Genomic DNA, 14,507 nt, shown 5'->3' on the forward strand with positions numbered 1-14,507 from the left:
CCTTCAACTCCTTCTCACCAGTGCTGGATGGGAGCCACAGATGTGAACGTAGTACCATTGCCATTGTTGCAGTGTTAGGAACACCAGCAGTGGGAAGTGCCCCCCCCCCCCCCCTTTCACCTTGCCATCTTCTGGTGGGCCGCCGTGGAATCTCCAGTTGCCACTGCACCTCCATCAGTGAAAGAAGATGCTCCTTCCCTGGACATGGGTCTGCACCCTATAGCTCATTTTTTGGCTGATGGTTCCAGCTATTGGCAAAACAAATATTGGGCTGTGGGCAAGAAAAAGTTCCGGCTCCTGCCTCCTCAGTGGAGCCGTCCTAAAGGATGCTGCACCAATATCCAGCCAGTCTGACAGTGAGTTCTGCCAGTCTAGTCTCAGTGTTGTCCATTAGCCTCTGTCTACGTCATGTATATCGAACCAGCCTATCTAAAGGAATTTCCTTGGATCGTGGTCTGGGCTTGCTGTTATTAAAGTTACGTGAAATAGGTTTCTTAAACACTGTTTGTGTATCTCAATATTCTGCTCTGTCTTAGAACCTACCAACCCCTGGACATCCACCAATAGGATGAACAAACATACTCATTGTGTTAATACATGAGATAAGAAGTTAAATAAGTAGTGGGAGAGAGTGATGTGGACGGTGTCTCTTATAAATTTCAAGATATGCTGACACAAGATATAAATAGCTCAAAAACTGGGATACTCACCATATATCCATATATGCAACCATCATTTATTACAGTGGCTTGTAAACCAAATCGAGTTATTGCCAATACTGGCAAAAACAACATTAACAAAATCTGAATTACAAACAACTTGGACTTCGGAAGCAGTGCTGATTCCACCAATGTTCCATAACGTCTGTACAGTCTCAGTCGCCATCCTCCTAGTAATAAAACCAGTCCACTGATAACACAGCTTGCAACTGTTTCTGTGAAACATGGTGACAGACCAGGGTGGAGCCATACTTGGCTCAGAGTAATATTTGGTGGGCAGTACAACATTCTGATCTTCGTTTATGCCTCAGCTATTATTATCTGAAAAAAATTACAGATAATAAAAAAATGAACAAGATCACAATTTCTACAATTACCACAACTAAGTTTCAAATGTTAAGAGACAGTTATAGAATGACAAGAATGGGGAAACAACCTGACACCTTTCCATAGGAACTGTCCTGGTATTTGAACACTGTTGTAACAAAAGTACCACATTGTTCAGTTCAGAGAGAGAGAGAGAGAGAGAGAGAGAGAGAGAGAGAGAGAGAGAGAGAGAGAGAGAGAGAGAGAGAGACTAATTTTGTACATATTTACTTGGCATTTTTCTTTTTGCTGTATATGTTACAAATATACTAAATGAAATTGTCTGTTCTGTCCCAGCTGAAAAATAAAATTACATCGATTAAAATCATTAACACGTCAATAGTGTGCTAGAGAAGAGCAAACCATCATATGGCAGTAAATGCATGCATGGATTCATTCATTCATGCCTAAAGGAACAGACACTGCTGACAACTGACAGCCATATTAAATTACGAGATGTATTCGCAAATTGTGAATACGAATGTACAATGACTATATGATTTACTAGTAATATACGAAAATTTGTGCTTGGCCGCGATCCAAACCTGGCTTTCCCATTTTACGCTAGCAGTCACTCTACCTACCTCAGCAAAAACTTGGTGCCTAATTCTGATAGTACACAGTTATGACCTTCTGGAAGTACAGATTTTAAACTTTCAAGCACACTGTTTGTTTGTGTCACTTGCTATGCCCCAATGCAGCCGCCTAATGCCCAAGTGCAATGTAGTCTACAGTGGAGTGAGTAAAGATCTTTATGAAACACTGTTGACACTGATAATGTGCTTTGTTCATTTTGTCACAGTGTGGGGTTTCTAACCTGCAGCATTTTTATATTGTGATTCACCACAGTGCTATTCAATGATTAATATCACTGTTGTGCATTATTTTTTTTGTTTTTAAAGCTGACATAGTTAAAGGGAAGTATATCTGCAAGAGATGCACTATTCATCAACAAGATAGGAAAGATTAAATTTTAAATCAAAAATCGTGAACCACATTCCATAATTATTTTTTTAGTTACTTAGGTTTCTTAATTGGTTTTTGAGTTTTTTTTATTTTTTTATCTGAAGAATATCAATACGAGGCCACTGTTAAAAAGTATTACATGTGTATGTGCATGATTTTGATGTATTACATACTCCTATTCTTTACTACTTCTCTCTCAGAAAAATGTGCATTCTTGTACAAGATTACAAAACATAACAAGCAGATGTGTCCACCTGCCCCCTCCTCCTCTTCCCTCGTGTTCAAGACCCCATGAATAGGGCAGCTCTAGCTGTCACTCCACTGTGCAGCACTTTGTGCTCGGAAATTTGGTGCCTTTGGTGGGGCAGAATAAGTGACACCCAACTGGTGTGTGCAACATTTAAAAGCTATACTTCCTGAAGGGCACAGCCACATACTATCAGAATTAGGGACTAAATTTTCATATGAGATCAACTGCTGTAGTTGACGTCTTCCCGGTGTTCATTTTCTCCTTCAAATATGAAGTCGAGTTGGTAATGTTTCCTTGCAAGGCATACACAATAAAACAAAAGGGGAGAGAGAGAGAATGTCAGTGGAAGGATAAGAAATGACGACCACTGTTGTTGGGGGAATGGGGCATTGAAATGGATAATAAGGGTAAGGATGTTTGTGACAGTGGTAAGAAGCGGTGGTACAGTACCACCACAAACCTGAAAAACTTTAAATCTCGTAACTACACAACACTTTTACAAATGGGAACTTCCAAATCAACCAAATGGTCAAACAGAACCACTAACCCAGCAAACTGTAGCAGAGAAACATACTAAATGTCGTCAGAGTATCTTACAATGTGCAGATGCTGACAAGTAGACAATTTAATGGTATCAGATCTTCTCAGTAAGAGATCTGTGGTATTCACATTTGTAGAACACTGAAAATGGCCAGCATGAAAGTTAGTAAGTAGGTCTTCTCTTCACAGTATGTCATGTCACGGGAAACAAAAATGTCTTCTGAATGAAAACCAGGACATTGACAGACTGCTTTGAAGCGAATTTTGTCCATGGAGACCAACACAATACGTACTGAAGCGCAGTCTACATACCACAACTGCCAAATGATATTCATACATATCAACACATTAAAATTTTAGGAATTAGATGACATATAATTTCTTTAAAAAACTGTACTATTCATACAAATTGGATACATGAACACTGTGATACCACAACAAACTTATCATTCCTATCAAAGTATTTTCATCCACCCAACCACATTGACTTCTGAAAAAATGTTGTGTCCATCTGCTACATACATTGTCACTTTACCTTTCTGTTCTCTAAAGTGAGATATAACATAACATGTCATACACACTGTGCTAACGGTGAGATTTAAAAATGGGAAACACATTAAAGAGTGTAGAGCCCATCAACAAGAGAACTATTTCAAGGTTGATGGTAATGCGTAAGGAATAAAGACAAATAATGAGAAAACACTACAAAAATCATGTATTTTTCAGATATTGTAAATTATATATAACTGCGTGTAATAGGTCATACCCACTCTATTCGCCATCTCCAACTCTGTCTCTCTCTTTTCAAGAAACTCATCAACATAAGAAAAACACAAACCTCTCAATACATGGTGGTTATATTTAAACTTTCGTTACCTGAGCCAGTGTAGATGGATAGCTATTTCCAGTATGGGCACTAAACTTTATAGGAACAATGTTCAGACTCTGCGCTGCAGATTTTGCATAGCTAGTAGTGTTAGTGTCATAACTTGCTGCTAGGTGCCTGTACTGGTACGGTAATGTACAGGTGAAACACAAGCACTAGTGTGCATTATAGTTGCAGACAGCCATCACGCATCTGGACAAGGTGACCAGTGCTTTACTGGTAAAGCTATTGGTCAACAGTATTGGTCTTGTGATAATTACTGAAGATTTTCGCTCAACATACTGCCATTAATAGAGCTTTTTAAAAAATTCTGTAGATACAACTAACTTAAACGGTAAAACTACTATCTTTTGAATTTAATAACAAAATTCAGAACTTCCATTTGTGACTTCTCAAACAATATGAAGCACAACTATTAATGTACGCTTTTGACTTCAGATGTACAGAGCTAGTGAAGCTAATTTACATAGTACCTACAGTACACTAACGAAGTCTCTTTCTTTATTTGATACAGTGAGAAATAACAAGTGTGTAATCATTTGGCTTTTCAGATCATCACACCCTAGGATATGCTGTATTCTAGTGAAGACCCTAAAATGAAACATTTTCCATTGAAAGCATAATGTTCCTGTCAAAGCAAACAACATGATTTACCAGTCACATTTACAATTCCTTGTGTTAGTCCGCTAGACTAAACCTGGACATTCACAACACAACAAATCTCAGACTACAAAACAGAAATTGATACAAATTCTGAAAATTTTACACTCAGTGGTTTCCATTAGACAGCAGTACGTAAGAACTGAAGGGTCATCACAACCTGTAAGTTGGTATGAACGTCATCATATTGCTAAACTTTGTCCTATAGCTTACCACAATCTGTACACTGATGCATTCCACTGGTAATAGGGAGCATCTGCATGTTTAGTGTGAAATTCAAATCTGAGCCAGTGTAGCTTGTCAAGTAACAAACCTCATTAGGTAGTTACAGTAGGAAAAAAAAAAAGAGTAACCAAAAAGTACATAAGAATTTTAATACTTTAAGTCTGTAATGGGCTTTATCTAAAGTTAATTGTAGGAGGGAAAAACTGTTGTTTCTGTGGACAAGCTTCAGAAACTCATGAATGCCCCTTTTGCCCCTTAACAATAGCCACCCTACAAGTATCAAAGGATGTAAAAAAGTGGATGGATTGCCATTTACTTGTGCTTCCCATCATCATTCACCACATAACTTACAGTAAATTCAGCATTTAAAAATATACAGCCTGTGTTACATTGGCCTGGCAGTTTTTTCTACAACCAACAAAATTCTAAAATACGAAAAGCTGATTTGTCAGCTGAGGAAAAAAAAAAAAGAGTATATCCAATGATTCTAACAAAACAATAATACAATATTTGATATGCTTGTGTAGAAAGATTTTATTTTGAACAGGACAGCAGTAATGTACCAACCTATAGACTAAGAGAGAATTAATTCACACTACCTTATGGGTTCACTGACAACTTCCAGCCTCATAGTAATTAAAGAAAGGAATACAGTGCTCTATACCATTCAGAAATGAAATTAATAGGAGCTGCAAGAAAGCTAAAGCAAAATAACTGTAGAAAAAATTTGAATACTTTTAAAAAAGGGACAAATACAACATACAGAAACAGTCAATATAACTTTCAAAGAATTGAAAAGTAGAAGTGTGAACATTAAGTGTGTAAAATTAATTCCATTGTTAAATACAGAGGTGTAGATAAGTGGAAAGAGCACACCAAGAAAACGGAAGGATCTGCCTGCTGCTGTTGTAGAGGAAACATGGAAGAGAGACAGGATCCTATACAAGAGAGAGTTTGACAGAGTTTTGGAAGACTTTTAAGCAAACAGAAATCACTGTTCAGCAGACTCAGCCAATGAGTAGGAAAGCTACGAAAACACTAATGTTACGAAGATGACGTTACTGCTCCTAGGTAGCACTCGTGGCAGAGGTTTAGCACGAAAGATTAGAGTAACGTCCCATCGACAATGAGGTAATTAGTGGTGGAGCGCAAGCTCCGATTATGGAGGGATGATGGAAAGAAATTGCTCATGCCCTTTCAAAGCAACCATACCAGCATTTGCCTTAAGCGATTTAGGGAAATTGCAGAAAACCTAAACCTGGGTAGCCAGATGGACATTTGAACCATCATCTAACAAAATGTGAGCCCAGCACGCTCAGAACAGCATGCACTCTTGCTCGTAGCACAGCTTTAGGTCCCCTGATTGATGTTAGGTGAAGAGCATTAGTTCACCAGCACTTACAAGCGGAGTACTGGGCTGAAAGCTAAGAGCTTTTTTGTAACGATTTCACAAATATGACAAGATATTAATTGTGGTTGGGCACCCCACAGCTTCAATAAGGATAGGGCAGAGCATACAGCATAGGTGGTGACTGGACAAGATAGACTCACTAATTGGTTTCACCAACAAGTGTACAGTCGAGTTGTACCGGTGGCACAATCTGCCTCTGCTCAGCAGTGCTGCATGGCAGATAAGTGCAGAGCTGAAGATAGTACAGATAGTTGTTGACCAGGCAGCGCACATTGCACGGGTACCAGTGTGAACTATTGGGACACAGAGACACATTAAGAATGATCTGCACCTCAGCAGGACTGGGAAGGGAAGGTTGGTAGAATTAATTATTGATATTACAATAGGTATGTGTGGTCAAACATCTGTTGTCGTGGGTAGGATGACTAGGTCTTTTTGCAAGATAAATTATGACAACAGGCTCCCCTCCCTTACAACTGTCACAACTAGTTTAGAAATTTCAGCAACATGTACATGGAAGATAAAATGTACCACACCAGACTGCACGAACACCACAAAAATTTGGTCAGAATTATTTATTCTTCATCAAAACGTGTAGTCTGTTAAAAATAAAATATCAGCTTGAATCTTAATTACGGTCTCTGAACAGCACAGTGGTATACATTACAGAGCACTGACGCAGAGGCAATGAAATACTGCATATAGTGCTATCATCATATGAATGTCAAGCTGCTACTACAGCAGAACTATCTTAAAGGGTAGTCAATCACAAATTTATATCAGAGATGGCACAATTTACAGGTACAGAAGAAATGAACAAATAAATAAATAAATAGCACAATTGGTGTATGTAAAATACTGCATTACCATTCAAACTAACGTAGCTAGCCATCCATAAGAGTTAATCATTCTTTGCATGTACCAATCACCAAGTGATAATGTGGACAATTCCTTCAACAGATTAACAGTAGTCCTGGAAAGAGTTTCAGCCCCCATATCTAATATTATAACAGGGCCTATGGGTAGATGTGAATACTAACACAGGTGTTGAGGGTGAAATAACTAATAACGTACCTTTTGAACACTTCTAATATGGCACAAATGGCAAACCTTGCTACTAGGAGACCAAAAAGTTCAGCATCACTCTTAGATCATACGTCATACACTGGCAACTTAACAACTTTTACATTGTTACACTTAGGGATGTTGGGAGTCGTCAAGGGCACTTCAAGATAGGAACTCAGAAAAACAATGCAGAGAGCAGGAAAAATTAGTAGTGTTTAGGTTCCCGGAGCTAAAAAGTAACACCAGAGCCCTGCAAATTGCAGAGACATTGGGCAGCTGTCCCAGGTGAGAAGTTCCAGTTCAGAGAATTAACTGGTAACTCCATCCACCACCTAGATGCTGTCTTAAGGCATCACAGTAGAAGATGGCCATGAAAAGGCATGTCTTAGCAGAGGCAGCAAGCTTGATACTTGCTCCTAACAACTGCACTGTCAGTGGGTTTACACAGGTTAGAATGCTGCTACAGCAACAGTCAAACTCAAAAGGATGGAGGGTGGCACCAAGTGACATACAATACTGTTGTTGCTGGCCATAATGGGAGTGGCAGTGACGTTCAGCTATCAACTGAACACTGTTGATACCAAACTTTGAGTTTGTTAATGTAAAATCAAGAAGCATCCCTACTTACCGAGTAAAAGTACAGGAGGACTCTAAATATGGTTGTCAGAAGTGCCTGGAGGTGCAGAGCAACTCACCAGATTGGCTGAAGCTTGTTAAGAGCAGTGGATTGGTGGGCTGACAACAGGAAGGGAGAAATAACGTGCTGCCACAATTCTTTAAAAATCTATGTTTTTGTATTCAGTGGGAGTTCTCAGTCACATTGCTGAGGTGCAGACTCTGTGTCACTCATGACCAGCCTCAGTAAGCTCAGACATGTCTGTTTTTCTCATTGAGTGCTGCACTTCTTCTGTTAGTACTCACCCTGTGACTTAAGACACTGACTTCTGTTGTGCAACCAATGTTTAGAATTAGATTCCAGTGTAGTAGTTATTCTGAGCGTATATAGTGTTGATTCCATGAGCCTCCTGCTGCAAGTATCCTGTGGAGTCCCTGAATCTGCAACTCTAGTAGGTGATCTGTGACACTGTTTGGCACTGATCCAAGTTATCCACCTGCCTTCACCGGGAATCTGTCTTTCTACATTTGCTCTTCACTGCTCTGAAATTGCAGACTGACCACAAAACCCCATCTTCCCTCTATCCTTTGATAGGACACAGCATGTACTTACTGACAACAGGGAGCACTATAAAATATTTATAATAGATTTTGGTCTGTCTGATCATTACTGTTAAATAATAAAGCTAACTTGGTACAATCCACAAAACTGCAGTCCTGTAAATGGATCTTCTTGAAACATAAAATACATACCTTCTCTTTAAGGCATTGGCAAATCAAACCTGTGACGAAATGTAAACCATCAGATGAAGAGTTCTCTAAATCCAGCACACTGTTTAAATTAATTTTTAAAGGGACATTTCCAACAACAATCACTACTACAGCAGCATCTAAGGAAAAGGAGATGGATAACTGCAAATATTAGAAAGTTTTCCCCAACACTTAAATTTCACAGTTTTTTTACAAAACACTACAGTAAACCACAGTTCCTCGATTACTATCACAAGTATAAGATGATACCCAGGATGGTACAGCTTGCAACACAAAAATCATTCAGTGACAAAATAACATTCAATACAAAAAATTAAAGCAATGGGGATGGAGTAAAAGAAAATCCTCAGGACCTGAAAAATTTTGTAATTGACTATTTTCCTGGTAGCGTGGAGAAGTTGCAACAAAAACACATGTAGCACCCACAATTAATTACACAGCAAGCACAATAATGATGTTTCCCTCCATAAATCTTGAATTCAGGAGGCCAATACAGAAACTAAAAAAGAAGTCAGCAGATACAGATGAGGTTCCAGTATCTGTTCTCAAGACATGTGCAGGGAGCATAGAAACCCTATTAACGAACATAAACGAGTCTTTTACTTCAGGTGTCTTTAAAGAATGCATGGATTCTACCTTCACTAAAGAAATGCAATGTGGAGAACCAAGAAAACGACAGGTCACTTTCATTATCTTATGCATTCTCAAAAATAATTGAATCAATCATGAAAGATAGACTAATGAGTTGCATGATTAAATACAACCTTTTGAATGAAGCACAGCTCAGTTTGTGGACTGGAAGAAGTACATCAGCCATTACAGATTTCACAAAAGTGGAACTGCAAGCTCTTGACAAGAATGACCGCATTACAGGTGTGTTCTTAGACATGTGCAAGGCTTTTAACACTGCTGACCACAAAATACTACTAAACACAATAAAAGTGCTAGGTGTAAGAGGAATGGTGAACGAGTGGTTTCAGTCTGGAAAACAGGGTGCCTAAGTTAGAGGTAGTTCACAAATCTGCAAATCATAATTTTTTTTAGTAAAACAATTGTCAGGTAAGAAACATGTAAACATAGGAGTTCATCAGGGAAGTATTGGGTACAATTTTGTTCTTAACACACGTGACTTTTCTGACAGTATAAGACATGGAGAGAAAGGTCTTATAAAACACCAGACTATCTATTATGAGCAGCAAATAAATCCCTCAAGGATATTCACAACTGGGCAAAATATAACAAATTAACACTTAATAGAAAGAACATGAACAGCAGCATTCAGCATAAAGGGGGAGCATAATTCTGTTGCATTAAGCATAGGTGATAAATCAAAAGCTTCTATAACAAACACGAAGTCTTTAAGTATAAATACTGTTTGCAATTAACACAGAATGAACAAAGAAAGATTCCGGCAAAAAGAATGTCATCATATGTTACGCTCTTATGAGTTCTGTTATCAATTAGTAACAGGCAATGGTCTGTGGTTTCTTATTTACACTCAGTTCTTAGCTATGGGATTCTTTTCCGAGGATCGAAGGCACAAAACCTAGACACAATTTTCAAACTGCAGAAAAGGGCAATGAAAATAGTAACTAGAAGTTGTAGTCAACTCACTGTACAGAACTGTTTTCAAAACTAGGTATCCTTCCTGTACCAAGTGAGTACATCGAGCAATCTGTTGTGGGTGTCAGGGTAAACAGTAAGTGCTTCACAAACTGTCTTAACATAATCACAGACTAAGAGACACTTTGGACTTACATTTACCAACGAAGAAACAAATAAAAAAACTCAATAACATCTTTTCTATCAAGGAAAAAAGTGTACAATCAATTTATCTAGCACATGAAACCAATTACTAAAATATATTTCCTTGAAAAGGTGGTAAAACTTTACAAATGGCTGTCAGGGAAATCTAAGATTGCAGAACAGCTGAATTGTGAATCAGTGTTTCATATGATTTTTAAAAAAAATTAAATCGTGAGGCTAGGGAGATGGATGGGTGAAGACTAATGAGTTGCACGATTTCTGACAGTATAAGTAATATCACATTCCCTCAATCATTGCCAGAATCTACGCATGGGAGGACAGTTGTAAACTTTAGCCAAAAGGACAGGACACATACTTCATAAGTAATGCCTATAATAAAATAAATAAATAAAACTATAATAAATACACTATTAAAGAATACTTATGGGACTCGGTAGTTGTTAATAATGAATCAGGACAACTACAGCACATTACAATATATTATCATAATGTAATGCTTTTACAAGGAATCATGTGCCAAGATCCATAGTGCGTGATACTACAGTCTTATCATTATCGTGAGTTTAACATCTCATGCATCTGGTGAGTCGGTTATTCAGACAGTCCGAACGTAGGACATGAAGCCACACAAGGGTCATAGTTGCATGTTCATGCACCTGGAGTCAGTTTTCCAAGCAGACTGGTAGGAATGCAAAGGACACAGCAGCATGTTCATGGTACAAGAGTCACTAGTTGGTGTCCTTGGTATGTACAGTGATAAGCTATGTTCTAGAATACAAGTTATCTGGTGCAAACTGCAGATCATCAAAAGAACACTGTACAACAGGGATGAATCAAATGAAGCAGTGCAGATGTTTAGATGATGACCTCATATTAGGAAGGACGGATTTGCTCTGTCCAGAATGGATTTGCTCTGTCCTGTCATCCTGATTTAGGTTTTCTGTGGTTCTCCTTAATCGGTTCAGGCTAATGCCAGGTTGACCCCACGAGCAAGGTCATGGCGACCACCTGTCCTAGTAAAAAAAAAAAAGGACACATGTATATGTTCTATGTAGATGTATATTTTGAGCTACCTGTTTTCATTGTATCACAAAGACAAATCCTCTATTATTGTGAGATGATACCTGGATGAATAATAACTAAATCCTGGGAGAAGTGGTAGATATCATTACTTCGGAATTTCTAAAACCGTTGTGAGGAATGCCAACCACACAGTTATTCTAGTTACTGTGCAGGATTTACGAGACTGGAGAGATACCTTAAGACTTTTTGAAGAATATCATCCCCACAACACTGAAGATTGGAAAGCTGATGAACGTAAGACTGGACAGACAATCTGCTAGACAGCTCAAGCAACTGAGTTCTTGACCAGAATAATATACAAAAGATAGGAAAAGAAAGTAGAGGATCTGTCAAACAATGATCAGTTGGCTTTAGGAAACCTACAGGTGTCACACAGGCAGTCCTAACACTTAGCTTGAGAATGAAAGTAAGGCATCAGCAAAACCCTGACACTTCCATAAAATTTCTCAATCTAGGAAGAAAACAAAAACCATGACAAAATAATCAAGACATACATCATACATGCTATAGGGAAAGATGTAGGCCTATACAATTTAAAGAAGAAAAGGGAACAATGAGAATGGAAGAGTAAGAAAGAAGTCATTGGGTTAAAAAAGGCAGAAGAGGACAATATATAGCTTTTCCTCTATTGTCCAACTTGGGTATCACAGAAGCAATGGGCTTAGTAAACAACAAAACACCCCACCAATAGAACAAATACCATGACAGACTCTTCATCAAAGCTACGGCCTATCACCTGTCCTATCTTAAAAATGCATACTTATATATTCTGTGTACGTATATTTTTGAGCTATATATTTCCATTGTATTATTACAACAAAGCCAATATCAATGTAAGATGATCCCTCCATGAATAAATGAATATGGTGGAGATGACCATTGGAGGGCTTCACTAAAAATGAAAACATTAGCAAAACAAACATTGATCAACTATTGGGACCTTTATAGGAATAAGGGGTTTTGGGGCAGGCATGTTCCTATTGTTAACACATTCGAACACATTAAAAGCTTGGGAATCTCAGTCCACAGAAGACAGATGCAAGTTTTCTTCAGAAAGGTAAATACAACCACATTCCTGATGAAAACTCTGTAGGCTAAAGAATTTCGATGACCAATTCCATAGCCTCAACAACATACAACCAAACTGAACTTAACATAACCTAGGCCTCCAAAGACACCAAAAGAAATATTCAAAAATGGGATAAAAATTTGGGGGGACTTGACGACGATGACAATGTTGTTATCCTCTTTGAGAGTGATGAAGAATTACAGGACTTTATGAACTGACTGGACAGTCCACTGAGATGAACTCAGCATCAAAATTAGAGACCACATAATAAACATAGTGGGGGAATTCTGCTATCAGCAAGTAAAATAATATACAGTACAACAGATGAAGCAAGAACATGAAGAGACCCAACAGCACAGACAATGAGAGCTTTCTGCATCAAAGAAAGTCTGCTAACAACATTATCTAAGATGGGCCTTCATTTCTGAGAATTTTTTTCTACAACAGAACATTCCATGGAATTGTGACATGAACAGTAGAACAGTTAAAGAAGAAATTTACAGCATTTGATATGTGGTGTTAAAGAAGGTTATTGAAAATTAAGCAGACTGATAATATAAAGAATCACAAGGTTCTGTGTAAGGAAATGAATATACGGTAACTAGAATGAACATGACTATAAGGTTTGTGTTAAAAAGTCACGAAACAACTTCCATGGAGCCAAAGAGGGCAAAAATTGTGGAAAAATAGGTCTATTGAGATTGGAATGTACACACCATACAACTTACAACATAGGAAATGTTACATTGATATTATGAGAGCAGCATAAAAGAATTATCATTCAGAAATTTACAAAATACGATACGAAAACACTCACTCACTCACTCACTCACTCACTCTGCCGGCTAACGGAGATGGCGTCTTGTTTATCTACAATTGCTGGCTTTCGACAGAAAATAAACGCTGGGCGACTGCTACAGTTGTCAGTTGAGAAAAGAACTGGTGCAGAGTCTCACCAAGTGGAGCTGAGCCCAAGATGTAATGAGGCAACTCTCCCAATGAGCTACAACTTGCAAGTATGCGGTCTGCAAAACTGAGTTACCCTAGCACAACATTTTTATCTTTAAATGAATCGAAAATCCACTTACGGATACAATAATGTAGCCCACAAATACAAAACTTTTTCACGGTGACGAGATCCTTTCATTAAGGTTTTACAAAAACAGGTTCATTCCCCTGACACCGAACACGCCTAGAACACCCGGCACGCAAGCACACACGATCCAAACTAGTAGTCTTCTAAAACAGATGACATCTGATCCTACCAATTCAAAGTTATCAAAAATGCATCGTCATCCTAAATATTTTACAGTGAAACTTTACTTTCATTCAAACGCTACAAATAAAAAATAGCTGTCCTAAAAAAACTCACTCATACAAACATGTTACAAACTGCGAACATCACACTCACTAATCTGTTTGACAACTCTGAACGCCAAGCAGTTTTCTGAAGCGGATATCAAAACACTTGCGTCACTTCTTCTGGCGATTCTCGCTTCTTTTCCTCTCAGACTTAAGGTGCTCCAGAAGAAATTCGTAGTTCTCAGCTGTTGTGTTTACGTCCCTCTTAATTTCTCTTAATAACAGTAAATACTTTGTTAAAACAAGTCTTAAACGTCTCAACGTAAGTAATTCAATCCGAGAGTAAGGCTCACTATCCGTTGTAGAATAACTTTCTACGTCTGCAGACAAGGCCTCTGAATTATTAAAATCTGAATCCATAAGGCTTAGCTACGCTAACCACTACGCACCCCTTTATAACATCCAACTTGTAATCAAATTTTGTCTACGAAATCATGCCGCCAGAATGATATGTGGTGGCATGCCTGCTAGAGGAAACAATTGAACGTAGAGCAATCCTATAGTGATAGAAATTGGAAAAGACAGAGAATGCATCAGTTTTCATACAGTTGTCATTGCCTGTAAATACGTGTAAAAGGAAAAAAGAAGCAGTATGACTTTTTTTTATCTTAAAACTGCAGTTCCTAAGGCGGCTATCATTCTGTTATGTGTGCAGAGGGGTGGGGAAGAAACGCGCCACTTCGAACATCGTGTGTGTGTGTGTGTGTGTGTGTGTGTGTGTAATTAATTTTAGAGTAGTGTCATAGAATTGT

The 14,507-nt window shown here is 38.2% G+C and overlaps 1 protein-coding gene across 5 annotated transcripts in view; it reads right to left on the bottom strand.

Annotated features, from left to right (window-relative positions):
* Positions 1-14,222, bottom strand: part of LOC126470898 (ATP-binding cassette sub-family B member 6) — a 151,763-nt gene extending 137,541 nt beyond the window's left edge. The window contains exons 1-2 of one of the 5 annotated variants that reach the window (XM_050098929.1): positions 14,145-14,222; positions 711-1,040 (exon numbers count right to left, since the gene is read on the bottom strand). In XM_050098929.1, the coding sequence (XP_049954886.1) occupies positions 711-1,007 (297 nt within the window). In that variant the 5' untranslated portion in view covers positions 1,008-1,040; positions 14,145-14,222. The other 4 variants (XM_050098926.1, XM_050098928.1, XM_050098927.1 and 1 more) reach the window with 4 other exon arrangements.
* Positions 14,223-14,507: the final 285 nt, after the last annotated feature.

This window comes from Schistocerca serialis, chromosome 3 (genome assembly GCF_023864345.2).
Source record: "Schistocerca serialis cubense isolate TAMUIC-IGC-003099 chromosome 3, iqSchSeri2.2, whole genome shotgun sequence".
Taxonomy (NCBI): Eukaryota; Metazoa; Arthropoda; class Insecta; order Orthoptera; family Acrididae; genus Schistocerca; species Schistocerca serialis.